This window comes from Lepisosteus platostomus, chromosome 6 (genome assembly GCF_059453375.1).
Source record: "Lepisosteus platostomus isolate fLepPlt1 chromosome 6, fLepPlt1.hap1, whole genome shotgun sequence".
In the NCBI taxonomy this organism is placed as follows: domain Eukaryota; kingdom Metazoa; phylum Chordata; class Actinopteri; order Semionotiformes; family Lepisosteidae; genus Lepisosteus; species Lepisosteus platostomus.
This window is the reverse complement of record NC_142616.1, coordinates 27,430,034-27,457,035: the sequence shown is the minus strand read 5'-3', so window position 1 is coordinate 27,457,035 and position 27,002 is coordinate 27,430,034. Positions and strand designations below refer to the sequence as shown.

The following is a 27,002-nucleotide window of genomic DNA, read 5'->3' as shown; positions in this document are numbered from 1 at the left end:
CAAGAGGCTCAGACCTTGGGTTCTTGCAGTCCAGTGCTGGTAACCTCTGGGAAGAATCCTGTGCTGAGATAGTGGACTAGGATAGTGGATAATGAATTCAGGGGCCTCACAGTCAGTTTGCACTGGACTGGAACCAGTATCAGTGGAGTATTGTGTGCACAAGCTTATAGAAATGGGAGTGATTTACTTTCAGCATTTGTTTTAGCTGGGACAGGAGAATTGGCTGCATAATTTCTTATGTCATGCCAGTGTCTGAAAACGAGGCTGTTTACTCCACATGACAGAAGGTTAATGGCTGTTCTTACAAAGGTCAAGGTAGGAGGCAGGGGGAGAGAACCATGTCTGAATAATTGAAAAAGCCAAAGAAAAATAAACCAGAAAATGAGAATTAAGACAGCTCCAGCCCCCAGCCTTTATTTTCTGTTCCTTATTTTTTTAGGCGGTAGGTCTTGGCCTCATCAAGGTAAGTCTCAGATGTGAGAAATAGATGTAGGTCAATTCTTAAACCCAACAGAATCTGTGAATTGGAGCTTAGAATGACCTAAAGATCAAATGCAAAATATTTTATGTAAATGGTGATAACCATCACAACTATCCACCCCCTCTTCATCCTTTTCTCTCCCTCTCCCTCTCCCTATTGTACATGTCCGTTTTCTGTATTTAACGGAATGTGTCAGTAACTCTTTGATGTAAATAAATAACCTTGAAAATTCACAAGTTGCTTCCAGCCAGCTTCCCTAAATTAATATCACACAGTATCAGAAACAGAACAGATGTTTTCATATTGCCCTAGCTAATATATTGTATATATTTCATGTCCAGCTATCCGTCAATCTGCAGTGTAATTACCCGTAGCTCTTACTTTTCACCATAAAGTGTAAAAATAAATGGTTATATAAATTCTTGGCCTGAGTCTTATTGTCATTTTTCCAAAACCCACAATTTCCTGTGTTTCCTTCTGAGTCCAGTTGTTTAAGCTCTTCTGTTTTTCTCTGTTTGCCTTTCAGCCGCTATTACAAAGAGACTGATGGCCTGAAATTGGATGTTGGGGTCTTCATGAAAGCATTAGAGGTCTGGACAACTCTCCTGTCACTACACTGCACTAGTACAGGGAACTGGCTTCATTGTAGTTGAAGAGTACATTTCATTGAAGAGATACTGGTATAGGTGTCTGCATGACTGGAAGGAATCAATACATTTTCAGAAAAAGAAAAAAAAATGTCAGACCAGATATTATCATGTGTTGTAGGAATTGCAAGGACTCGGAATTTGCATCTGTTTACATCTTCAAAACTTTATTTTCTGTAATTTTTTGGAATGCAAAGTTAATAAAGTCAGTTCTTACAAACTCCTTGCACTTAAGGGTTATGGGGTCTTTGAATAGCTGGTTGTATGCACATACGGCCACATACTGTATGGGTGTCTGCTGCCCTGTATTCTCTGAGTATCAATCCTGAGCCCTGTGCTGGTGTCTGTTTTCCAGTATGCCTGTGATATCGAAGCTGAGGTGGTGGGAAAACCAGCAAAGATGTTTTTCCTGAGTGCTCTGGCAGACATGGGTGTTGAACCTCATGAGGTAAGAGAAAGTACCAGAATTACCAGTGTGGGGATGGAGGTGAGTGAGCAGAGACTTAGAGACTGACGTTTAGGCTTACTGTTTTTTTATGGTGTTGCACTCAGATTTGTACACCTGAGTACCCTATGCTAAATAGATTGTACACTTTTGTAAAATACCCCATGTGGCTGTTTGTTTAATATGATCGGTGTGACTGCTTTGTCTTTGACTAGGATTAAATCCTACATTTTTGTAAACAAAATGGTAAATTCTAATGTATTTCCTACTTTTCCTGCTTCATCCAATTATCCCTGTTTCCTTTTAAAAAAATAATCAATTTTGTATTTATTCGAGTGTTACACTGTTAAGGTGTTGGCATCCTGCCCCAGGCTGTAATGATGTAATTGCTATACTGAGTGTTAGATCAGTGAAGCTGCTCTAATCAATAAAGTCTTCATCAGCCATTTCCCTTGATGATTCTCCCTCATTCAGCCCCTAATTGTTCTTTCCCTTGCACAGGACCTGTTCTCTGAGCACAGTGTAATAGGTTGTTCCCTAAAGCCTGTGTTCCATTTCAGTCTTCCCTCAATAGGTTTGGAATAACAGATTGCTAATGTAACTTTTTAACACATTGCTGACGGAACCTGTCTCTTCAAACCGGCCATGACTTAAACATAGATTGATCTCGACATGAGCTAATCCATTCCTAAGCAAGTGTAACTTTCTAAAATGTCTGTTGTCTTCTTTTATTCAAGGGCTTATTAAATGGCTGACCCTGAGCCGTTTGTGTGTTGCTCTAATAGTCAGGAGAAATCAATGAAAATGCTCTTTTGGTCACATCAATTAATTGGGAAGTCTGGAGCTTTAGATTGTTTTCTGAAAGTGCTTTAATAATCTGCAAAGCAAGGTTGATTTTGGCATGTAGAGTATATGTTTTTCTCTTGTGTAGCCAAATTGATTGTCAGGAAACAACCAGAAAAGGAAAGCTAGATTATACCCTACTGCCACTTGATTTATGTTTTATTAGTGCTAAGTGGAGGTGACAGTTTTTAAGTTCAGAACAAGGAGGCCTAGGGCAAGATTTGAGTGGGGTTCATAGTCTCCTTGGTGTGGCCAGAAAGGTTGTTGCTTAAAATTGAGCAAAGTTATCTGGACCAAATGAAGATGTCTGGAAATGAAATGGAAGCAGGTTTGGTACTGTATTAATGCAGGAGGAGGCCATTTCTCTCACCCATGCTGGATCTTTTTCAAAGCTAGAATCAGCCAAGGATTTACTCTTGTCTGAGTGTTAATAATACATCCTAGCTAGCAGACTAGTAACTGGTGACAAGTGAGGAAAGGACCCCCAGCCACCCCTGCACCACCCCAACTAACCCTGACATTGCTAAGATAGCACTGGAGGGGGGCAATTTAGGTATGTGGCCATAATTCTAGTTTTAATTCATAGCACTAGTCCTGAATACTAAGGGGAAGCTTTTACTATTCCATTCTCTCAGGAGCCTGGTCATCATAAGTTTCCCAACATAAACAGATGATCTGGACCAACAGAATGCAGTGTTCTGGTCTGTAGATTGAGCATGCCTTAGTATCTGTTCAGGTTGCAAGAAAGAAAAAAACAATATTTTAAGTTCAGAGGACATGCAGGGGTGACACTGCAAGTTTACAAATTGACCTTATTTCAGACCTTTCATTTATTTTGATTTTTCTGTTCTGATGCTTGCCATCAGGTGATGTTAAAAGCCCACTTCTGACCGTCCTTCTCTGACTCTGTGCTCCGTATGGAAAGTTAAACGAAGTCTAGATGGCTGGCTGTTTTTATTCATCATGACACAGCACCTCCTGACCTTCATCTTCTAACCAATGATTTTTTAAATCCTAAATGATTTGGGAATAATTGCTCCTCCTTTAGTGATTATTGCCCTTCACTGATAGTAAATCACTACAGTCCCCTGGGGCTGGCCTGCAGCCTCCATATGCCTCTGCCTCAAGATGGCTTCTGCAGGCTTCACTACTCAAGTGGAGCCTGACTACTCCACACTACCGTCTCCTGTCCGCTGGAATTGAAAAGCATGGCTCTCGTACAACAGCTTCATCTTCACCCCTGGAAAAAAGGTCAACGTCTTATTTTAAAGAGAGGTTCGGGAAATCTGCTAAGCCTGCTTTTTTTTCTCTTTACCCTTAAATGTCACTCGTATATCTTAGGATACCATAGCACAGGGATTAATCAAGGCCTTTCCACAAACCTGGAAATGTCAGAAATGTTAATGCAGGATGTGGTGCTTGCAGTGTTAATTTTAGCTATTAAACTGATTGTAAAGGATTTTGCATTTAGTTTCCTAAGACGGAGATATTACTACAAAAAAAAGATTTTTATTGCTGTTCATTAAGAGCTACAGCACCAGTGGTAGGTGTACATGAACCTACCTGAACCTGCTGGAAATAAAACTTAAAAACGAGAGAAAAGTTACAATGCTCCAAAAATGTATTAAAATAAACATCAGTGACCAGAGGTTAATTTTGTGGCTTCTAGGTGAGGTATGTAGTATACAAGGAGTGACTTTAATAGTTTTTTCATGCCTGGTGGAGAAATACTTATTGGAGACACCATCTCCTTGAGCTTGGTATTGAAGCTTCTATATTTTCTTATCAGAGATTAGTAAATCAAGCTTTTTTTGGGGGGAGAACACTTATCATTACAGAACTGCTCATGCTTGGAATGTCGGCATTTCAGGTGATATCCATCAATACAAAACAAACCCCCTGTGCGCACACAGTAAATTCTCCAGGTGCCAGTGAGATCATGTCTAATCTGCAGCAGGACGATATAGAGAGATCAGGTAGGGTGTCCACTGTGACAGGGCGTGTGAGTTAGTGCTGGAGCGCTGTTCTGTCTGACAGCCCACGGGACTCTTTCTCTTTCCCCTGACAGGCCCTCATGATCGGAGATGATCTGGTGAATGATGTCGGTGGTGCTCAAGACTGCGGCATGAAAGCTCTGCAAGTCAGGACAGGGAAGTACAGGTCAGTGCATTCTGCTCTCGGACTCATACCACACCAGACACTCGGCTTGTGGTCTGAACTGTTGCTCCTTGGCTGTGTGGGTTGTGGTCGCCACCTTGCTCACAAAGTGAGAATTAAGCTGTACACAACAGGCACAGACTCCTGCTGTTGTCTTGTCATTGTCATTGATGTCATTGTCATCAGGCTGTTGGCTTGTCATTGAGACAAAATAAAAATTTTTTTTTACTATTTTCTTTTCAGAATAAGTGCTTCCTTATCAGGCCAGAGTAGGCAAAGGTAACAAATGTTTTAAATTAACTGTGCCTTTAGAGGGCGCTCTAATCCCAGACTTCCAGCTGTTTTATTTTTCTGTACTCTGCAGTTGCCTGTCTTCCCCAGTTAGTTTAATGGTGCTAAAGAAACTGTATACTTGTTGGGTGTTCCACACTGTACTCATAATAGTACAAGTCTATCTTTGAAAACAGGTTTCAAGGGTTTGAGAGCTCAACTGTAGCTATTTAATTGGCAAAGATTTTCTTCCTTGCTTACCTTTTATATACTGTATACACCCACCTAGTTATGATATTGAAAAGCTGTTTTGTAAACAGTCCTGGAAAAGCAGGAGAAATAAACTTTCTCATTCATCTTTAAAACACGGTAAATATTGAAGCCCTGTTTTCCAATGAGAACATTACATCACACCTGGAAATGTAGAAAAATACAGCTTACATTCTGAAAACAAAAAGGTTAATGTGAATTTAGCTTTTGATGATGCTGCTTCAATGAGCAGAATAACCTTTTCCAATGTTTATCACTGTCTACAGCATTATAAGAACAGTGGCAGTCAGAAAATCTAAGGTTTATGAGAATGTGAGAGACAGAAGCATAGAGCAGCTTTCAAAGATGTGTCACGTGATTGGACTTAAATCACTATCTTGTGCAGCTCTTAATGAAACAACAGTGTCCTCTGGTGGCAGCATCAGCAGCACAGAACTTTCTCACCTACTAAAAAGGGACTCTTTTCTGTAGAAAAACTATAAAGATTTAAAACTGAAATAATGTACTTTTAAGTGCTACTTTGTGTGTTCTGGTTCTGCAATCTATTATATTCTTAATAAAGGCAATTGGGAACTGGAAATTTGGAACCATTGGCTTAAAGACTCAAATATTTATATATATAAGTGCTTTTCTTAAAATAAATTCTAATTTTCTAATAAAAATAAATACATTTCATAAATTGAGTTTCTACTGTTCACTGTCAGACTTTGTTGTACTAAATATACCCACTTAAGAAAGTACTCCCAAGAGTAAACCTACATTATATATTAAACACTTTTGTAAAGAAATATATATAGTTTGGAAAATATAGACAGCGACAAAGTCTGTAATGGATGTAGGTAGTGAGTACTACAGATGTGGTGCTGCCCACAAGAAGGCTTTTTTGGAAATTGTGTAGGGCATGGTCTTTAGTGACTTTTGTATTAGAGGGAGAACCTTTAAGTCCACCCCAAATTTCACACACAGCCAGCATATTCTATGGAGGAGAGGGTATGGAGTAGTTTTAGTTTGCACACAAGCCACAGAGTCCTGGACGCAATGGGTGTATTCGGAGTGCTGTAGATACCAGCTCAATGTGTACAAGAGCCATTGGCAGTACAGTGTGTTTCACTGGCCTACAGGAGAAATTGTGCAACATCATGAAGAATAACCACAAAGGAGTAAATACAGTATGTGTACCTGACAATTTATCAGCAGGGCTTTGTGGTCATGTATTTTGTAGGTCAGAATGGTGAGAAGGTGTGGTGTACTTTTGGTTTCTTTTTTGTTTGCACCTGCTGTCACATCAATAATCAGCAGAACATTTCTTGGCTGCAGTGCACTCCCTGGGAGCAGTCTACCCGGCACAGCGTTGATAAGCTGCTCGTTTCTGTTTGTTTTTTCTGGCTCAGGTGTGGCGTTTTCTGCATCCCAGCCTGGCATTGGGTGAATTCAACTTTGATCAGGGTTAGATCTGTTATTTCTTTACAAGAGGGATTAAAGCAACAACTTATAAAATATGAAGTCATCTAACTTCACATCATGACAGCAGCATTTTTTTTTTAGTCCTCAACTGACATGGAAGAACTCACCACTTTATTTTTTCTGGGAATTTTTTTTCTAATCTGTGTGTGTGCAACAAAAACATAGCCTTGAGTGTAAGGTGGTTGGCTCAGGTCTTGCATGATGTCCAAAGAACAAACCTCAGAAGGTTAAAAAAATGGTGTGGAGCTCCAGAGTGGCTCAGCCAGTTAAGGCCCTTGCTCAGCTTGGAGCCTACGTTCTGTGGTCCACACATTGCCAGTTTAAACCTGGGCCACGTCTTTATCACAGTGTGATCGGGATTTTTTTTTTTCATCTGAGCAGTTGGGCGGACTGCACTGCTATGTTTTAGGGTGCTGCTGAGACCCACTTAGGTGGGGAAGCACTTCAGTGGTGAATGGAAGCTATCACTATTATTATTATTATAATACATTTCCAATCCTACACAGGGTGTTTCCTGTTGAATATTGTTATCTTGGCCTGCTTGGCCTACTGTAGGTTGATGTTTGAAGGTTAAATTAAATTAGTACCGACTATTCACTTTCTGCATGTGTGAAATTTTCTCCCTTATTTACAAACTTGGCGTTGGAAAGAACCACTGGCAAGTTAATTTGATTTCCAATGACAATGACTGAGGCATGACCGGCAGGATTCTTGTTCAGAGCCATACTGTCTGCTTAACCTACTGAGGCAGTGCTGACAGTAGCCTGCTCTGGATTATCAGATCATTGCGTGAGGGTGTCTACCCCTTAGTTAGAAGGTTTAGGAGCTGATGTCAGTCACCCTGAGTAAATGACAATTGGTTGTTCAGATCAGCTTAAATGTTTTTACCGTGTCTTCTTACTATGCAACACCTTGAATGAAATCTGTGCAGCAGACTTTCAAGTTGAGCCGAAAAGTGTATCTCAGAATTTTACAATGCGATTTCCTCATGGAAGAAAAAGTTCTGTTTTAGTTTAGAGGAAAAAAACGAATTCAGTAAGCCCAGTTTTCCCTGTGGATCAGCTTCATGCAAATTGGGTTTCAGATTCATTCTAATAGTTATATGACTTGGGAAGTTTGCTCACACAGAAAATAAGGAGAGGATTTTTTTTCTGATAACTAATTAGTCTTTTCAGTAGAGTTATCTTTCAACAAGAGTTTGTCATTGAGATTTTTTGTTTAGATTTTAATGCTAAGCAGAGTGGAAAAGACCACCATGATTTACACACTTTATTGGTAGGTAAGGAATTCCTGTGCAAGCAAATTTGGAAATGGGCTTTCATTTCAAGAGATCTTTAAAGTAATTGTGTTAAGTAATTTACATCTCAGGCATTTTAATTTGTCTCCTCAGACAGACCAGTTTCATTATTCTTCTGAAAATATATCGCCCTTTATGCCCTATGGTCCATGTAATAAGCTCTGTCATATGATACTATGAAGTTATATTATACCATATTATTTTAAACAGAAATGTGCCAGAAATGGAGAAACCCCCGTAACTGAAAGTACTGTACACCAATAATTAACCCATTCTGAAGTCTGATAAACAGCCACTTATTACAGACCTAATTGATATATTTGTTTAACTGGGCCAGACCACTGAGATTACAATCTCATATTGAAGGGGCGCCTGCACAGGACGGTAGCCTAGTTTAAACTGATTGCAGTGTTTTTTATTCTTTCTAATTGCTCTGGTAAAAGGACTTTTAACAGTTCACTTCAAGTTCAGTGGTTCCATTCAAGTGTCGATGTACATTTCATTAAAAAAACACAAAAATAGGAACACTTTTTTGTGTGTTAGCAATGTGTTAAAAGAGAGTTGAGGGGCAAGGAGTTTTTTTAAATAAGACTGTCCATGATTAAAGAAATTAGACTTTAGGCCCAGTTAAATATCATCACTTACATGGTATATAACAATTGTATATTGTATATGATAATTACTATCTGAATGAAACACCAGTTGTCAGCTCACATGCTGTATTAGTTGTTCCCTAACCCATTTACAGTCACCTTACTGAACATAATTGCAGACGTCTTCCAGAATGTTCTCAGAGCTCTGCAACACTGCTTTCTGTTTAGTGTGCACGTTTTGAATGTTTTATCTGCAAAGAACCATTAAATCCTGCCATACAGTGCACAACAAGCTTTTAAAGTGACCTTCTGACTTCTGTAAAATGAGAATCTCTGTGCTGTGGCTGGACTTAATTACTTTTTCATTGTCTCTACATAGACAGACAGTGACCCCCAAAGCACCACAAAAATTTGCCAAATGAAAATGAGGTCTTGAGTTGTTTAGAAATACTATTTTGGGATAGGCATTCACTGAGGACAGAACTTTTCTCCTGGCTGATGTTGTGCGTGAAGTGCCTGCTAGCACAGGACTGCTGTTAATGGTGTTATGTATTTGTAAGTTACAGTTCCACAGTGGTGAGGATCGGTTCTGCTGTCTGTACCAGTTCCAAAGTCTATACTTAAAAATAGAACATTTTTGCTTTTTTTCCATTCGTTTTTTAAAGAAATGTTTCTTGCATGTAATTTCCATTATATTTGTTCCTCTTTCTTTAGTCAGAGACAAAATACACTGTTGTGTTTTACATCCTCTTCTTAATGGCCTAGCAAGTAAGTGGGGAAATAAGTTCCGCCTGAAATCATTTTTCTGTTTCAATTTTTATAGTTAGATATTAGTCTTCACCTGCAATATTTAATTTGTTATTACTTTTATAGGAAGTCATAATGGAAAGTTTCTAACTACATTGTGGGAAATAAGGAAACCGTGACCAGTGGCTGAGTATTACAAAACATACATACAGTTCTCAGTTCTAATAGATTCACACACTCAGTGGTAAAAGAATGTAGCCAAAATGAAGCCTAATAAAAAAAAAAAACATTTTCTTTGTTAACTCGAACACTGCCTGACAAGGAACATTGAGCGTTTCCAGTTGCTAGCACACTAAAATGTTTATAGGTTTATTTTTGTTCAGTGCTTACAGTAGCAGATTATGTCACCATAGCTGTTTAACTCCAGGGCTGAATTAGGGAACTCCAGGTCAAGTGTTTTTTTTTTGCACAAGCAAGGGAAAAATCAATTTTCTGGGACGGGTCCAGTGGTAATGTGGATAATGTACTGTGTATATATATATATGAATGCATAATACTGTTACTGGCCACTGCAGTCGCTACTCTTCTGCTCCTCTGTCTAAAAACTGTCCTTTACTGTCCTCCGTACTGGAGTCTCACCTCCCCAGGATCAGGTATCTCCAAAAACAGATGATGTACTAGGTGTACCCTGAGTCACAACTTTACTCAGCTTCTCCTCAACTTGCTTTCCATTACTTCGGAAAACAAGTCTTACTAGTTGATGAGTTGATGGCAATCAGACACAGGTAGGAATGACCACACTCCCACACTAAACCTTTTTTATGTCTGCAGAGTAAATTGGTTACTTTTTAGTGAGAACACACCCAAATGAGGGCAGCTCTGAAACTCCAAAATTGGTACAGGGTTGATACCTATATACTGTATAAATCCAATTTGACCTTTTAAAAGCCCAACGCAAATTTATTAAATATGCCCAAAATTAAAACTACAATCACTTAGCCTGTGATTAAGAACTCAACTGGAGTGAAAACTAATAGACAGTGTAACAAATCAAGAGATGTTATTCAAGCTACTCAACTCACAGTTTTCAATTTTCTCGAGCGATGTAACTTCAGAATATAACAGATATTTATGCAACCACATTTTAGGACTTTATATATTGCCTAATTTTTAAAAACTGAGCTTTCAAAAGTAGTGAAACAATAGCACAAAGTTTTGATCATTTTAAGAAAAATGAGAGATCAGTGTTAATGTTATAGTTTTACAGTGTAGTTCTAAACAGCCATTGAAAACTGTTTCCAACTCTGTGCTTTATCATTGCCCTGCTAGGTCAAACAGTCTTTCGCTGTGTGCCGCACATAGTATTTTAATTGCATGAAAAACTACATTAGGATTGTGAAATGAGTTTCTTGTATCAACAGGTTTCACACAGGCTTCATTTATTTGTCTTATTAAATCTTAAGAACATTTTAAGTTTACTGGGGAATGCGAATAGGGAATGTTTTCATTGAGGACTTTGATTTACCCTTGGCCCTTATTCGTTAGTGATGACCATTTTGACATATGAACATCTGGCCCCAATGTTAGATGCAGTTTTGATAGTGGATGATGCAGGGCTGGGACATGTGCAGGAATGGGATGTCTGTTGCAGCACTAAATCACTATTGCATTGTGGAACTGGTGCTTGTTTTACAGACCGATCCCTCCTGTCGGAGAGGAAAACTGCTCCAAGTGGAGCACGTGTAAAATCTAATCGCAAGGCTCCATTTTTCCTGGCTCTAAAAATCCACTCTGCCTTTGATAAGTAGGGATTTCCTGTGCAGTTATGCCAGTTTTATTAATGGAGTTGAACTAAGTAAAGTCATTATCCCTAATGCACGCAAGGAAGGAAAGATCATTAAGTATGAAATCTCAAAGCTAAAACGGTAAATAAATTCCACCACAGCAATAATAGCTTACCAACAGCTCTGGACTCGTCAGCTCTTTGCTGTTTCGCCTCATCAACCCCCTCTTTGCCTTTCTCCTGTTGGGCTGTTCTGCAGTTCTGTCCTGTCTGATTTGCCCCTTTTACACTCAGCGAGACTTACTGAGATTTATGCTGCAGAAACAAAATGAAGTCCCTTTTATTACATTATTCGTAATAGAGTAGAACACCGATAGTATGTCTGTAATGTCCGATAGTATGTAATAGTTTTGGTGCCATCTCATCTCTCAGTTCCTTAATTAAACCATTAATTGCTTGTACTGATTTTTTTCAGTTGTTTTCTGCTCTTTGACATTTGGAAATCATTCCATTTTGTAACTCAATTGGAACATAAACCAGCAGACAAACCAGTCCTACAGGACCAGGGTTGGGAACCGCTGCAGTAGAGGTTGGGAAAGAATCAGAAACCTCTAGGAAATTGAGCTCTGTGAATTGTTTTATGAAACCAAAAGTATAACTGAATTACACATTAAAAGCTTTAGTGAAAAGACAAGTCCTAAACCAAGTCCCTATTGGATCTGCGCAGCAAGTTTTTACAGACCATAGAGTTGCTTTAAGTAAACCTGGATCTATACCATTCAGTGCCTATAGAAGAGAGGGAGAAAATTGAACTCTGCTTTGCGTTTTACTGGGATCCAGTGCAATTTATACAGGACAGGAGGTAGAGTACTGTAGCTTTAGTTAGCATTTTGTATTCCATGCCTGTCTGATTTTCATGTTTTTTAAAGCTACAATAATTTTAGAGAAAATTCAATACACTGTTTTCAACCTGTTATTTGTGGCAGTTACTGATCAAAGGCCCATTGTGAAGTTTCTTTGTCCATCAGTCATTATCCATTTTGTGTCTTCTGGCAGACAACAGAAGAACTCGGGTTTCTTCAGGAGTAGTTTTTCTTAATGACTATTGTTTGGCCAGAGAGCAGACATAATCCCATAACATCCTGTCCTTCAGGGTTCATCTGTGTTTTGCTGATTTTTACTTACTTAGTCCAGTCAAGCCACTTGACTGACCTTGTGCTGCTTTAAGAAATAGAGGTTTTTTTTTATTCATCAGCAATAATCAATTGCAACCTAAAAAAAAAACTTAATATTTATAGGCAATTTCTTCTGTTCTTCTTCAAATGTTTGGTTTCTATTAAAACATATTGTACATACAGCCATAGTAACAGCTGTATTCAGTAAATGTAATGGATTGAACTGTGATTTGAAATCTGACACTCTCTCCAAAAAAAATAACTATGTGCAATGTTGTTTTAATAATAAAATGAAACCTTTATATAGCCAAGTGCAACAAAATTGCATCTGTTCATGGTAGGCCCTCGAATGGAGATTTCTGATTGGTTGATGGGATCTCTGAGGTTTTCCTATTGGTTGTAGCATTATTGACTTGTGAATTAATTCTAAATTGCAAAGAATACATGATCAATGATTCAACTTTTTTTGAAATTTTATTAAGTACTTATTTTTAATAATTGTTTGAACCACTAAGGAATGTTAGTGTTTTTTTTTTTGTAAACTGAAATCCAGCCCTGAGAAATGAAACTACAACTGTTGTCCTTGCACCCGTATGGTAGCAAAAATGATGTAAATGCAAGTTGATACCAGGTACCAGTTTTTAACATAGTAATTATTAGGGGATGATTCAGCTTCAGAGTAGAAAGATAAACTTCACATGCTTAAATCTCAGACTCATTTCCGAAATAAATTGCTGGCATACTGGTGCCTTTTTGTGCTGCAGTTTATAGCACCACCTTAAAGCCCTTTCGGGAGAAGCCTGGGGCTCTGCAATGTGCTAAACAGGCCCCTTTGAACTGAAACAGGAACCACATATTTTCCTTTGTTGCCAGTCCCTCCTCCTAAACCAGCGCCAGAGCACCAAAAAATAACAGTGGAGAACATCGTGTGGTAAAGACTTCTTTTGTTTTTTATAATAGCAAGCAGACAGATAAAGTAAACACAGCATTATTTGGGGCTGCTGTTGTTCCCAGCTTGTGAAACATGTTAAGACTGTTTTTCTCTTGAGGATGCTAATGTACAACCTGTTTGTCTTGATCCAATCCTTCTCTGCCTTTTTGCTGAGAAAGAAAGTAAAACAGAAAGAGAGAAGACAATGGACATTGTGTAATTTCTTTCTCTGTCATGTTGCAATTAGTACCCGGCTCACATCTTTCTTTTATGCTGCAAATAAATTAGTAGTGAAATGGGATGCCTTGAGTGCTTCAAAAAAAGGCAAATATGTTTTTGCTAGATTTGCAAAGCACATGAGAAGAAGCTAATCAGTTTGCCATAGTTTATTCGATAATGACTTACATGTTGTTGGAAATTCACATATTCTTGTACAGGCATCTTGGTTTGCCACATTAACCACAGACTTTGAACTCGAATCTAGTTTTCACTCCTGACTGTGAAATGAAACTACATAGTTGAAAGTTGCAACTATAGAACAGGATAAACTTTTAAATCTGTAGGTCAACCATGAGTTATGTTAGTCATAGTCTTTTTTTTTATCTATGTCAGCTTATTGGGTTTTTTTCTCATGCAGAATTTGTTGCATTTTTTGCTTAAAGAGAACAGATTTAAGAGTAATCAGATTCTCCATGTTTTTCTTAGCTGCACTGTTCACTTGTGAAATGGTATATATTTCACATGTTACTGTTTTTATGGCCTTGCCAAAGCTGTAGTTAGCATCCTGCAGAACTACAATACTTTAACACAAACAGTGCATAGCGCATACTGTCATATTGGTTTCATTTTAGGAACAAGTAAAGTTTATTCCATGCTGAAAAGAGAAGAAAAGAAACACAATGTTTTGGCTATGGAAACTCTTCACGTTTCTTTTCTTCTCTTTTTAGCATGGAATAAACCTTTCTTGTTCCTTTGCAGCCATGCTGGCACAGCTACCTGCTCGTATTTCATTTTATACCTTAACTTGGGTAAAATAGCAACAGATTAATTTGGACAAAATGAAGCAGATAGCTAAGCAAATAATAAATTAATTAGATCTAGTTTTAAAGGATTTTTTATATTAATGTAAAGCTGTTGTGTTAGCTCAGGAACTTTAGGTTATTAAAGAAAGGTGTGGTTGTGAGACAAAGGGTTTAAAATGTGGGAGAGTCCTGAGTTTTGTATGTTTAACAGCGTTCAGGTTGTCATCACTGTTGTCTTCAGCAAAGTAGTGTTCAACAAGGTGACCTGAAATTCTGAGAAAGATACAAGTGGTTTGTTGGGAGGATTCATGGTAAAGGTCACTGTGACACTACAAAAGTTAAACTGACTACACCTCACAGGCAAGTCTTCACCATCTCTCCTTCTGTAGTGAAAACCTCTCCTTTCAAAGTAGGTAGCACTTTCAGTGCCACACTGAAAGACTAATGCCTTGTGCAAAGAGTTTCTTTCTGATAATTGAGGAATACCCCTCACTCATGTGAACAGCTCCAGGCCTCAGTTTCACCTAGATGCAATGTGATTCACATCCCAAGGCAATAAAGCAGAATGGGCAAGATGGAAAATGAAGTTGAATGTCAAATTGTGCAGTGAAAATATGATGAAACCACACATCTTGGCAACTATTCTGTGAATTATTGTGAAACTGGATTGGTTTTAAAAGACACATCATGATCATTAACCCCTTAGAAACTGTTTGTTCAAAGAGCTTTCACAGCTGTCAGAATATTGGCAGGCCTCCTGTGCTAGACTTGTGCAGTAAGATAACTGCTCTGCAGAGTCAAGACCAGATCCTCCCTTTTATAGCATTCAAAGGAAAGCCAGTATAAACAGGTCATAAACCTGTAAGAGCAACTATCTGTACCATTAACAAATGGTATACTGTGACATCACACTAAAGTCTTGGCCTCAGTGCATAGTGAAGCCTGCTCTCATTTGCTTCAATATTTAGACACTCAATGTAAATAATTCAGAGTGGAACAGAACATTGTGTTTCTTCATCACTCACAGTTCCTTATGTATGCAGGTTATTAACTGTAGCTTTCATTCTGAAATTAAAACTGTCTCTGTGAGTATGGTTTGAAGAGGTAATCTGACATTAGTAACCAGGACTGATGCTAACTGGTCCTCTGGAGTTTTAAGGGCTACACATTCAAGTTATTTAATTGATGTGGGAAAACAAGCAGTAGCCTTCAACAATCTGTAAAGCCCTCTTCAGGGCCCGAAAAGCTACCGGATGGATAGAAGACACTCTTATGAGTGCAGGCAAAATAGCATTTGTCTTAGCTATGCATTATTATTTTGGTTTTTGAAGCAATTTCCAACCCATAACATTTTTGAAACTGGCTTGTTTTTCTTTCGGCGAGGCTAGCCTAGACAGAGAAGCAGCAAGACTCCTTTCCAATGGCCATCTGAAGTCCAAGTCTCCTGTATGGCAGGAGCCGGATCTTTGTCATCCCCCGGGAGTGTGTTGTATTCTGACTCCAGCTCTCCCTTTATGGGCTGCGCTCTGCGAGGCACGAAACCTCTCTCTTAATTATTAATGATTCCTTTACACAGCGACACAGCTAATTCTGTCATTTACAAGGTGAAACAACGCTTGGGCTTTGTCTCGAATATTTCTTAGCTGGTGGTATTTTTCCATTCCCTGAGCAATAAAAGAAGGGAGAGAGAAAAAGCCACCCTGCTTAACAGATGGCATATTGAAACATTACACTGCACCCTAAATACATGTCTGAGAGCTCTCAGCCACATCAATAAAGATCTCAGCCTTTTCGCAATAGCAGAAGAAGGGATGGTAAACATTGGTGTAGACTTGCACTTTTAGACACACTCACGCACTCCAGCTACAATAGGGGTCTTTCTTATTGTTCCTTTACACACATGCTCTGGATTAGAGGCACATATATCCTTAATGCAAACATCACTCAGGTAATTCCAAACAAAACACATTTCTGCGACGCAGCCCCCAAGGAAAACAATCCCATTCTGCTGACGGCTGAAAAATGAGCTTTATATCTCCAATAGTTAATACTCTATAACAGGAAACATTTTTCTTCTCTTTGTTAAATACAAAGCTAACTGAAAAGACAACAGGGCCGGGCCCCACATATACATGATGCTTTTGAAATCTAATTAGAGGTGTTGTCATACATTTTTGTAATGCAAATCTATGCTAGTATTTCATTAATCACATAGATCCTCATGCGGAGAGGCTTTTCATACAGAGGCTGACAGATGAATTGTCTGTAGTGATGGCCTTTGAAGCTCTCTACAACATGAGTTTCATTCACCTCCCAACATGCTTGTAAATCCTCTCCTTTTAAATTGTAATTTAGAGGGCCTCCCTATACCCTTGATATAGGCACTCACCCAAGTGCAGGTTAAGTTCTGCGATCATGGGTTTGAGCCTGGCTCTTATCTGCAAGCAACGACAAGCAGGATTTCCTATGTTGTGGCCCACAATTGGCTCAACAGGCTTGTAGGGTCTCTGGAAGGCCTTGGGAGGGCTCCATGGCACTTTTAGCTCTGCAGTGCTGCTGATAAGGAAAAACACGCTCATCCATTTGGGCAGAACATCATGTGTCACCCATGACATGATAAAACACGTCCTCATTCTCCACTGTGTGCAGTCATGGGTTCGTAGCTGCGAGATATGAAAGACACCATTTTAAACAAAAATGTTATTCAGATTATGGTAGTCCAGGAGATCAAAGATCATTTATATCACAGATAGTGTTATATGAAGCACATTTTCTCACTTCCTTAAAAATAACAGGAAAATCTGAGAATCTGGTCTCTCCGAAAGCTTGATATTCTGCAAACATCCACTATTGTTGGTTGGGTCAGACTGTCAATGTACTCAAGGGAAAGAACCAGACAAAGGACACAGCCAATCTGACATCAAATTAAAACCTTTGGAGTGGTGGTTTCACTTGCAGATACTTGCAGATGCAGATAGCAGTGTCATTTCATAGAACATTTGCAGAAGGAATTACAAGACAACGTTGAAGACGGGTTTGGTTTATCTGTCCCATCAGTCCCTTTGAAGGAGTCTTTCAAGCTTGGCTTGTCCATGCTCCACTTACCCCCACAAGACATAAACATCATCTGTGCCTGGTCCATTAGTCAACTCTTATAAGTAGTAACTAGGCTTGACTGTAAGCCTCCTACACAACCCATTACAGGATATTATTTTGTGGAAAAAGTGGATATTTTTCCAGCAGTTCAAGTGTATCACACTAGCTGAATGTCTTATTTCTCATAGAAGTCCCAATTACAGCATATTAAACCTAAGAAGTAGTTCCAGAAATAAACATCTAGATCCTTTGAGGTATAAAGGCAGTATTTATCTAGCTGCAGCTGTTGCATTATTCTCTGTTTTTCCACTTCTTCTTTAACTTTTTTTATTGCTTCCTTGTTTTTATTAATGCTCAGCCCACAGAGAAAGCGAGGGAGGCTGATGCTAAGACCAGTGACAGCAGCTTAAAGTAATTGAATCCTTTTTTTCAGAATCCAATCAGGTCAGTAATCACTCAAAAATATGTATTTATCCAGAGAAGCTGGTCAAAAATGCAGTCTTAGTTACAGTTTTGGCCCTGGCCACTGCTCTACAGAGAAAGCAGCTTTCAGGCATCTTAGATCACACCACATGGGAAATTCACTGAAAGTGTAATTACAAATATCACCAATAAGAGATTTCTGTCTCACTTCAGTTTAGGTCATCCTTATACTTGATGTCACTCCAGGATTAACTTCTAATAACTATAATATCCATTGCCTGAGCATGGCTGCATCTAAAGACTTTCCAACAGAAAAAAGGCTGCAGCACACTTAAAAATATACATCAATATCTAACATAATTCAGTGGTCATTTTGGTATTACTCATAAACTAAATTGTATTTTAAGATTTGCTTTTTTGTACAGGTATATATTATATCAATTAACTCTTGGCAAGGGGGATGTCAGAATGTCGGTACTATGTGCAAAGCAGACAGAGTTAGTCGACTTGGTTACTTGTCTTTGCTGTGTTAAAAGTCATTTTCATTGACTGGTTCTTTCTTCATTTTCTTGGAGCACAGAATATAGAAGACAAGCTGGAATTAAATTACTGAACTTGTGTTTGTCCCATTCTGAGTAGGAAGGAAATGATGTTCAATATGTATGAGGTAAAGATTTAAGATATCAGAACAGATGGCTTAATGCACGCAATTGGAATTGTTTTTTCAAGGTGGTATTTGGTGTAACTGATATTAGTTGGTTTTGTTGTTCAAAAAAATGTTTACGAATTCAGACCAACTCTTAAACACGCTTTGCTGCAACGTCCTTTCAACATTTCATGGTACCTGTGTGTATAAACAGCTTGACAACTTTGCAGAAGGATGGATGCATCATTTGGTGGATAGATGTATATTTGACCTGAAGCCCTAAAACCCAGGCTCCTCAAGGTTAGTTTTTAGTGTCACATTTTTTATCTTATATGTTTTTTTGTAAGATTTGTAAGGACTCTTTGTTTATCTTTAATACTTTTACATATGTCCTTCAAATAATGAAGTGAAAATCTAAGCAAAACAATTTGTTCAGAAACAAAGTCAGGAGGAGGTTATTTGTGTTTTGTCCACAGATACACTGTACACTTTACACTACATGTATGTTTTTGCCTCTTGATATATTCACTGGCCTGTATGAGGTTTGTTGGGTAATGTTTTTTAATAAAGTATTTTCCCAATCATTAAACAGGCAGCCAACTGGCCTCAAAGAGTAACTTGAACAGTGTTTGAACCTGCATTGCGTGGCAAAATGATGAATGCTGTTGTTGAAAGTGGGAATCGTGCCACCTCTTTATTGAGAGGTTATACTGTACTCCCCTTGCCTGCACCACAACAAAAAGTCAGCCTATTTTATTTACCAGCGTAGCTCCTATAAACTCTTTCTGATTGCACAGGTGATGATTAGGCATCTTTTTAATTGTTATCTGGTAAAAAAAAAAAAGTATTTAGATCTGCATTCTGAAGTGGTCTTATGGCAAATTTGTTTAAACTGAATTACTGTTGTGAACAACATTAGAGTTGGCAACTTGAGAGTGTCTCACGCTTTGTGCCAAAATCTTCTGGTCCTCATTTGTTTGGCAATTTATTTGTTTATTTGACATGAAAAACATACTTTGCAGTGCTTTCAGGCGGAATGTTTTTTTTACTTTTCATTTGAAAACATAACACCAAGAGTCCTGCTCCTCCTTCGCTGTGTCTCCCAGGAGGCCTTTCTTAAACAGTTCAGTCCAGCTGTGAGAAGAGTACAGCTCAGCAGCTCAGGGGCTGAGAGAAAAGGATTTTTCTTTTATTGTACCTCATTGTTAATTTTGAATTCCCTCTTAATTTACTTAATTAAATATTAATTAATTAACAGATTAATTAAATACATATATCTAGTATACATTTCCAGAACAATTCATAGTCTTTAGTTTGCAGCAAAGCATCAGGGTGCAGCACAGAGGTATGACAGGAAGTGATCTTTGACACTATTGTGTTTCACTAATGATAAGCCATGCGGTTCATTTTGTGAAAAAAAATATTGGCTCAATCTGGCACTATTTCTTTGAATATTAACACCATCTTTATTCTCTAGGAGAAATCATAACTGATTTACATAAAGCATACAGAATGCAATGCATCATAACACAGATTTCATTTGTTGTAGCCTCCTTTTCCACAGCAGAGCATTACACAGAATTTTAAAACAATACAGATTTACTCATAGGTTTCGCAAGTTACAAAGAGTTTACATAAGATCAGCAACAGCTTGATAAACAAACTTTTAATGACAGGCACATTCGCTCCTTGCTCAGAGAAGTTAACTCAGCATCTGAAAAACTCTGGTGTGCAGAGGAAGGTGGGAGCTTTGAGGAGTTGGACTCATTAAACAGACAATCCCACTATGAGTGATTCTCCTCAGTTAGTCATCTTGCTGGAGAAATTAATGTGAGAACAGTGTATACATCTGCCTACAATCAGGAATTAAGTGCATACAGTAGTCGACCCTCCATCAGTCTGACCAGGGAAAGATAATCAGGTTGTACTGGGGAAGTGTGTGTGTGTATAGTTGAGGAGCATTAAAACTAGGGTCTGATGGTCCTAAGAATGATAGTCATTCTTAAGAAATTGAGGGATGTTACTCGTAAACCCCCAAGTTAAGATTACAGCACTCCTTTAGGATTGTAGTAGTTCCCACAGACCAGAGAATTGCAAATGTTATATCAGTTTATATTAAAGAGAACAAAAAATGAAAAGGGAAATTCCAGACTAATCATATCATTCTCATCGTCACACAGGACTGGTGGGGTGAGCTAGTATCTGCAAGGTAGTTGGCCACACCTCCATTGCCTGTCATTCAAGAGCATGGTAATTAATTCAACAGGAGTCTTGTACCACCTGGGGAAAATTATTCACCACACCTGCCTCAGGTGGTTCAAGACTACATAAGCCATGATCTGAGAGTAGTCTGGAACTCTGTCATAGAGTTCGCTTCATCTCTAGCTTCTTTTGAGTTCCTGAGTTGTTGCTGTGTTTCTTCCTGTATTCACCCTGACTTTGTTTTCTGGATTCTCCTCTGGTTCTTTGTACGGTGTCTCTTGGTTTTGAACTTTGCTTGTCCCTGTTTATGGTTTATGTACTGTGTTTGCCTAGACCTGTGCTCACCTTCATTGAGCCTGTTTGTCTACACTGCCAGTTGCAAACAAGGTGCTGCCTGCTCACACCGCTGATGCCGGGGTTTCTCTGCTTGCTCTTGGGTATATTATACAAAAATGTGTTGCTGCTTCACTATCTCCAGAAGCGACATATTGCAAATCAGTCTTATGTCTGTTACTGGCAAAGTTATGGAAAAACAAGTTCCAGCTATATGGGAAGAATATTTACCAAACAGCACCATTTAATGTTTAATGTTTCTTTATTAGCCCTATACAATTTCTTGCATTAGGAATTCGTCTTTTCGCATACCCCAGCTTGCTCTCCATAAGACACACAGGCACACAGACGGGGAGAGAAGTTTGTGGTCAGAGCGCACGGTCAGCCATTATACGGCGCCCCTGGAGCAGTTGGGGTTAAGGGCCTTGCTCAGGGGCCCAACGGAGTAGGATTCCTCTGCCGGCCACGGGATACGAACCGGCAACCTTCCAGCCACAGGCGCAGATCCTTAGCCACAGAGCCACCGCTCCGCCCCATTTTAAGAGACATCCAAAATTAATCTGGAAAGGTTATATCTGGTTAACTAACTGACTCGAATTCTTCAAACAAGCAACAAGGACAGTTGATAACATTAAAGTGTACAGCCTTTTATATTTAGAATTTAGCTTATATGTACTTCAGCTTCTGATAAGGTTTCTTATAGAAGATTAATTATCTAATTAAAAGCCATAGGAGTCAAAGATGATGTGTGCACATGGTTTGAGAACTGATTAACGAATAGGAAACAACACATAATCTTAAGGGATCAGCAACTAATTGGGTAGATGTAAGCATTGGTGCACTGCAGGTATCCATTTTAGGTCTATTGCTCTTCCTGATCTATATAAATAGGTCTATATCTGATATAGGTAGAAAACTAGTTACATTTGCAGATAACAGATATGAAAAAATAGAGGCAGTGGCAAACAGAAACAGTAGTAAGGGAATAAAAAAACTTGGGTAGATACTTGGCATATTAGATTTAGCAATGATAAAGTCAAAGCTGTCTTCTCAGAAAGTAGAAACATACATGATATATTTTGCATAGGTCATTCTGAACTGCAGGAAGCTATACATGGAAGGGAAGTGAGTATTTATGTACATTCTTCTGTGTCCTTATCCAGACAATGTAGGGAAGCCATAAAAACATAAACAGAATGCTTGGGTACATAACAAAAAGTGTGGAATTCAAATCAATGAAAGTTATGCTAATGCTTTACAATGTATTAGTACGACCTAATTTAGAATATTGTATTCCATTCTGGTCACTATAACATGAAAATGGCATTGTAGCCTTAGAAATAGTTTGAAGAAGAACAACGAGAATGATTCATGATCTAATGATGTTTTTGTGTATCGTACAGTATATTGACAGGTTAAAAAATCTTAATCTCTTTAGTATAGAGTAAAGGAGGTTGTAAAGAAATGTGATCAAAGTATGGTATATAAAAATCTTAAGGGTTATATACAATGTTATCACAGGGAACTATTTCAAACCCAGTAGCAAATCATGTTGTATAGGTGAAAGTTGGAAACTATTAAGTAATTCAGTTTAGGATGGATAGTAGGAAAATCTTCATTTGATACATCCAGAGAGCATTACTTTGGATACGTTAACACTGACCGGAGAAAACACACTGCACTCTAGCTTATTTCCCTGCTGATCTTGTTTGTGTTCCAGGTTGCAAGTTTTAGTGTTTTATTCTTGAAATTAAAGGGCTGGACATTATAGTTTAGGATGAGTTATAAGGTCTGTATCAGTCTGAAGGTGGTAGATCATGCCTTTCCTCTTATACAATCAGATTGCTGAAAAGTGGAATGGGCTAAACAGTTTACTAAATAAGTCTCTGAAGAAAACAACCAGGATTTTAAAAAGACCACTACCCTTCTATGAGTGTTGGGTAACTGGAAAAAAAATGACAATTGCATTTTATACACATAATATGTGGTACTCCCACTACAGATGTGACACTACATCTGACAACCACTGGAATAATAAGCAGAACCGAATTGTCATTATATCACCACTTCATCAGTATAATAACTACAGAAACGGAACACTCTTAGCAAAACCCTGGGAAGGGTGAATGAATAATAAACTGACCATGACACGACGCTGACCGTTAATACAAAGCTCATCACATTCCAGTGGAAGGAGATGACAGACACATGTAAACATGAACAGAGCTGTTCTCTGTCCTGTGCTTGTTTTTCCTTCTTTTTTAAGGTGCCTCTTTCGTTTAAAATGCTGGAAACTCATATTTGCTTTGTTTCTCATTTTGAAAATCTTTAGTCTTGGAGTTGTTTTGTTTTCCTTCTTAAGTTATGCTACAGGGATTCCTTGACCCTTATGGGGAAAACAAAATCTGTACATTTTTGCACAATTTCTTGTTGGAGTTCATCCAGACTTGGGACTAGTTTTCTGGGCCACAGTCCTAATGTAATGTTAATTAAGAATTATGTTTTTCTATAGGGGTTTACCTGAAGGCATGCAAAGGCAAGCTGATGATCTTAACTAATGCAGGCAGTTTAAGCTTTACATTATTAGCTCTGTGACTCTCTTGTGTTTTTTTCTTTTTGAGCTGGAAATATTGATGTATTTGTTAGCAAACGTGCACAAGATAGCTTAAAATTTGTAATTTTAAGCTTATATAGCAGTACTCTTCAAAATGAGTTACCAATAATATTATATAATTTGTAAGAACAAACATTTGCAAGTTCAATTTGGGCATATGTTAAGATGTTTTTTAAATCTCTTTGCAGGACAGAATAACAATATTACTTCAAGCCCCTCAGGTCCATAGAGACTGGTGAGAGAGGCTTGATGATTTCCACTGATAGTGTGCTTCCTAAGACAGTCATCAGTAATGACCAAAATCAGCTAATTATAGAGTAGCATTTTATCGAAAATTAGAAGGATTGTTTCAAAGATTTTAAAATTGAATGAGGCTTGTGCATCTCTTGATGTACTAACACTATTGTTCCATTTTCTGTTTAACAGTTTTAACAAGTCAGTATTTTATGGCTCCATTTATCCTGTTTGAGATGTAATAATTTGATCGCTGTTAAATGGCAGTGATAACTGTCAGAGGTTATCCAAATTATGCTGTGATACATAAAGCACATGAGCTTTGTTTTATTGTTTATGGCGTGAACTGAGTTGGAAGTGTGTTGCTCCTGAACTCATAGTTAACAGGTCTTCAGTTAACTGAGCGCAGACACAATGTGACAAACCACAGCTCTTCAGCTTTCTACAGCACAGCTCAGTCACCATTATGCCCCAGAATCCGCTCCTTGTCCAGCTCCAAAACAGCTGTGTCCAGCCAACAAGAGTCCTTTTTCTCAGACCCGCGGTACTATTGCACCACCCCAAACCGACCCACTCTCTATTCGGAGCAACATAGAAGGTTGTTGATTATAATCCAGAAGGTCTGGCATTCTTCTCCTGGATTAACCAGCTGCTCTCTCCCCTTGAAGTTTGTTGGCTTCTTCTTGTTTTCTTGTATGCAAGTGAACTAAGTGTTCTGTCTCTGTTGGTTACTTGGCTGCGAAACCGACAGACATGGCTGAATGCTCCCTGCTGCCGTGACGCATGGTTAGCTGTTGTTCTCTCGCCCCAATGCGATATGGCTTCTCGTTTCTATTCCCTTTGGGAACAGCTGTCATGTAAACAAATGATGAAATCACATTAATACACCATCCCAAAAATAAATGAACCGATCTTGGAACAGACCCACAAGTGCTTGAGACGCACAAGATATCTTTCGATTGCCCTAGTACATGTAAATTCTAAAACTATAAGCACAATTGGCACCAAGCACATTGCTTTTGGGTATTAAATTAGAATGAAGAATGAGCTAAAAACAGAGAAATTAAATGGCTTTGTTAGCACAGATGCACTCTAAACACCAGAGCTAAAATGTAAACATGCTGAAGAAGACCTGGAAAAAAATAAAGCATTAGTATTTTGATGCAAAATAATATTTCAATCATTGCTTTCATGCAAAACCTAAATATCCCCAACTTCTCTCTTAACTCTCTCCCCATGCCAGAAGACCATGGTTTTGTGAGAATTGGCTTTGTCTGATGCTGTTGCCTTTTGCCAGCCTCTTTCCCTTGACCGCTGTAGGTACTGTACACATTTCCGAACCTGCTGTCTGTGATGACCCCAGTTCTCCCCTTCCTGTTTCTCTCAACAGGCCCAGTGACGAGCAGCACCCCACAGTGAGGGCAGACGGATATGTTGACAGCCTGGCCGAGGCAGTAGACATCATTCTCAAACACAGGGCCCAGTAGGACCCCACGCACCCCAAGGGAAGGGGCTTCCGCTTGGAGTTGTACAGTGCAGATTGATGTTACATATTCCCCACTCACAACACTGTTAACCCTAGATAAAATTATATGCCAAGATATAATGTTATTGTTTACCCATAATTAAATAAATATACTGTAAGGTGGGTAGATGAGTAGATTGATCTAAGCAAATTAAAAAAAAAATGTAGGGAAAGCCACATACAGTAGTTTCATGTTCCACACTGTTTAACTGGAAATGTTAATGCTTCTTGTTTGGAGTGCCGAAATGATTTTTGGAGTTTGATGTGGGTTGGTGACACTAAAAAAGACAGAAGTGGACACATAGATTTGACTTGCACTAATATAAACTTTGAGTAGTTGAAAATGCCAATGTAGTGTACATTTCTTGTTCTAAGTAAATATCACCCCTATACATGTATTCTGAGGCAGCTAACATAATTAAGCATTGTTTGGTCGATACAAGGTGTGATACTATTGCTGTACTTCTTCATCAGTGTATCAGTACTACCTCACACTTTACAATGAATGAGGGAATACTCGTGATTTGTATTTCAATAAAAAATAGAAAAAAAAATCTGTGAACTACTTTTTCCATTTAAAGGCATTCCAAACTTAACAAAGAAAAATCAGACATCACATTTGTTCCCAATTACTTTAAAGTTTTCTAAATGCTTTCTGCGATAGTTAGGTTTGCACTTGAGCATGAGCTCTGACCCTGCAGTGTGTGTTAGCTTCAGTTTCACTGATACAATTCTAGAAATGAAACCAAGCCTTTTGGCCCACCTTCTTGGGCTGCTTGACCTACTGTGCCATCTCTGTGGGGAAAGAAATGTGAATTTTGACAAGTTAAGTAAATCTCCAGCTCACCTGGGAAACGGAAAGGTCTGAGTGAAATGAAAACCAGAATGGCCCTGTGGTTCTCAGAGACTAGATCGACGGTGATCAAGCAGATTAGACACAATCCTGAAGGTGAGGCACAACTACTGAGAAAATGCCTTTGTTGTTGCTGTAGGCCATATATATTTTCTACAGATGTTGTGGTTTCTTAATGGGACAGTGAATCAAACTGAAATAGAAATGTGCCCGTTTCCTTGCTCTTGCTTATTTCTCAGAAAGCCCCAGCGCACTGAACCACAGGCAGACCGAGCTGCACTGTGTCCTGTGTTTTGCTCTGCACAGGGCAGAATGTCTGCTGTCTCCCCAGACACACCCCAGTGGCTGACTGTGCATCGCCCCAGGATGGCCATGCTTGTGCGAGGAAGGAAATTGGTTAGCTGTCATTGTGGAAACCACGGAAGAGCCGACAGCACATTGTTAAAATGCAGGCAGATCCCCAGAGTTATTTGTGTTTGCCATTCTCTGTTTCATTTTGTTTTGTCCTGCAGATGCACAGATACAGGAGAAACAGCTGTGTAGCACACTTAACCAAACACATAGGCTGTCTTGACCTTTTACTGCTGATCATACACTGACAATCTCATCAATCAAAACCTTGTAAAGTCCCTATCCCCAGTGCTGCTGGTGATATTATAACTATTATACTTATAGCATTTGGTAGGAAATTATGTGTTTTTGTTTATAGATAGGTAGATAGAAAAATAAATGTATTGTATAATCCAGTGCAGCAAATTTGACAAGAACGGTTTCATTTCCTTTTTCATGAGAATGTGCAGAAATTTCCTTTACCGTGTGAATAGATAAATACTTTTGAGTCAGGAGTCTGCTTTTAGGATAGAACATTTAATTGTCAAACACCTAAAGATCCATTATTTCCTGCTTGCTGCTGAGTAGGAGGATTGAGTTTTTTTCTAGTGTTTTGCAAGC

The 27,002-nt window shown here is 38.6% G+C and overlaps 1 protein-coding gene across 4 annotated transcripts in view; it reads left to right on the top strand.

Moving 5' to 3' along the window:
- The window catches only part of lhpp (phospholysine phosphohistidine inorganic pyrophosphate phosphatase), a 32,901-nt gene extending 7,132 nt beyond the window's left edge, over positions 1-25,769 (top strand). Inside the window, exons 4-8 of one of the 4 annotated variants that reach the window (XM_088635138.1) lie at positions 1,008-1,071; positions 1,484-1,576; positions 4,485-4,576; positions 4,817-4,852; positions 25,064-25,769. In XM_088635138.1, the coding sequence (XP_088491264.1) occupies positions 1,008-1,071; positions 1,484-1,576; positions 4,485-4,576; positions 4,817-4,852; positions 25,064-25,160 (382 nt within the window). In that variant the 3' untranslated portion in view covers positions 25,161-25,769. Of the gene's footprint in view, positions 1-1,007; positions 1,072-1,483; positions 1,577-4,484; positions 4,577-4,816; positions 4,853-23,627; positions 23,653-25,063 lie in introns of those variants that run through there. The other 3 variants (XM_088635141.1, XM_088635139.1, XM_088635142.1) reach the window with 3 other exon arrangements.
- Positions 25,770-27,002: the final 1,233 nt, after the last annotated feature.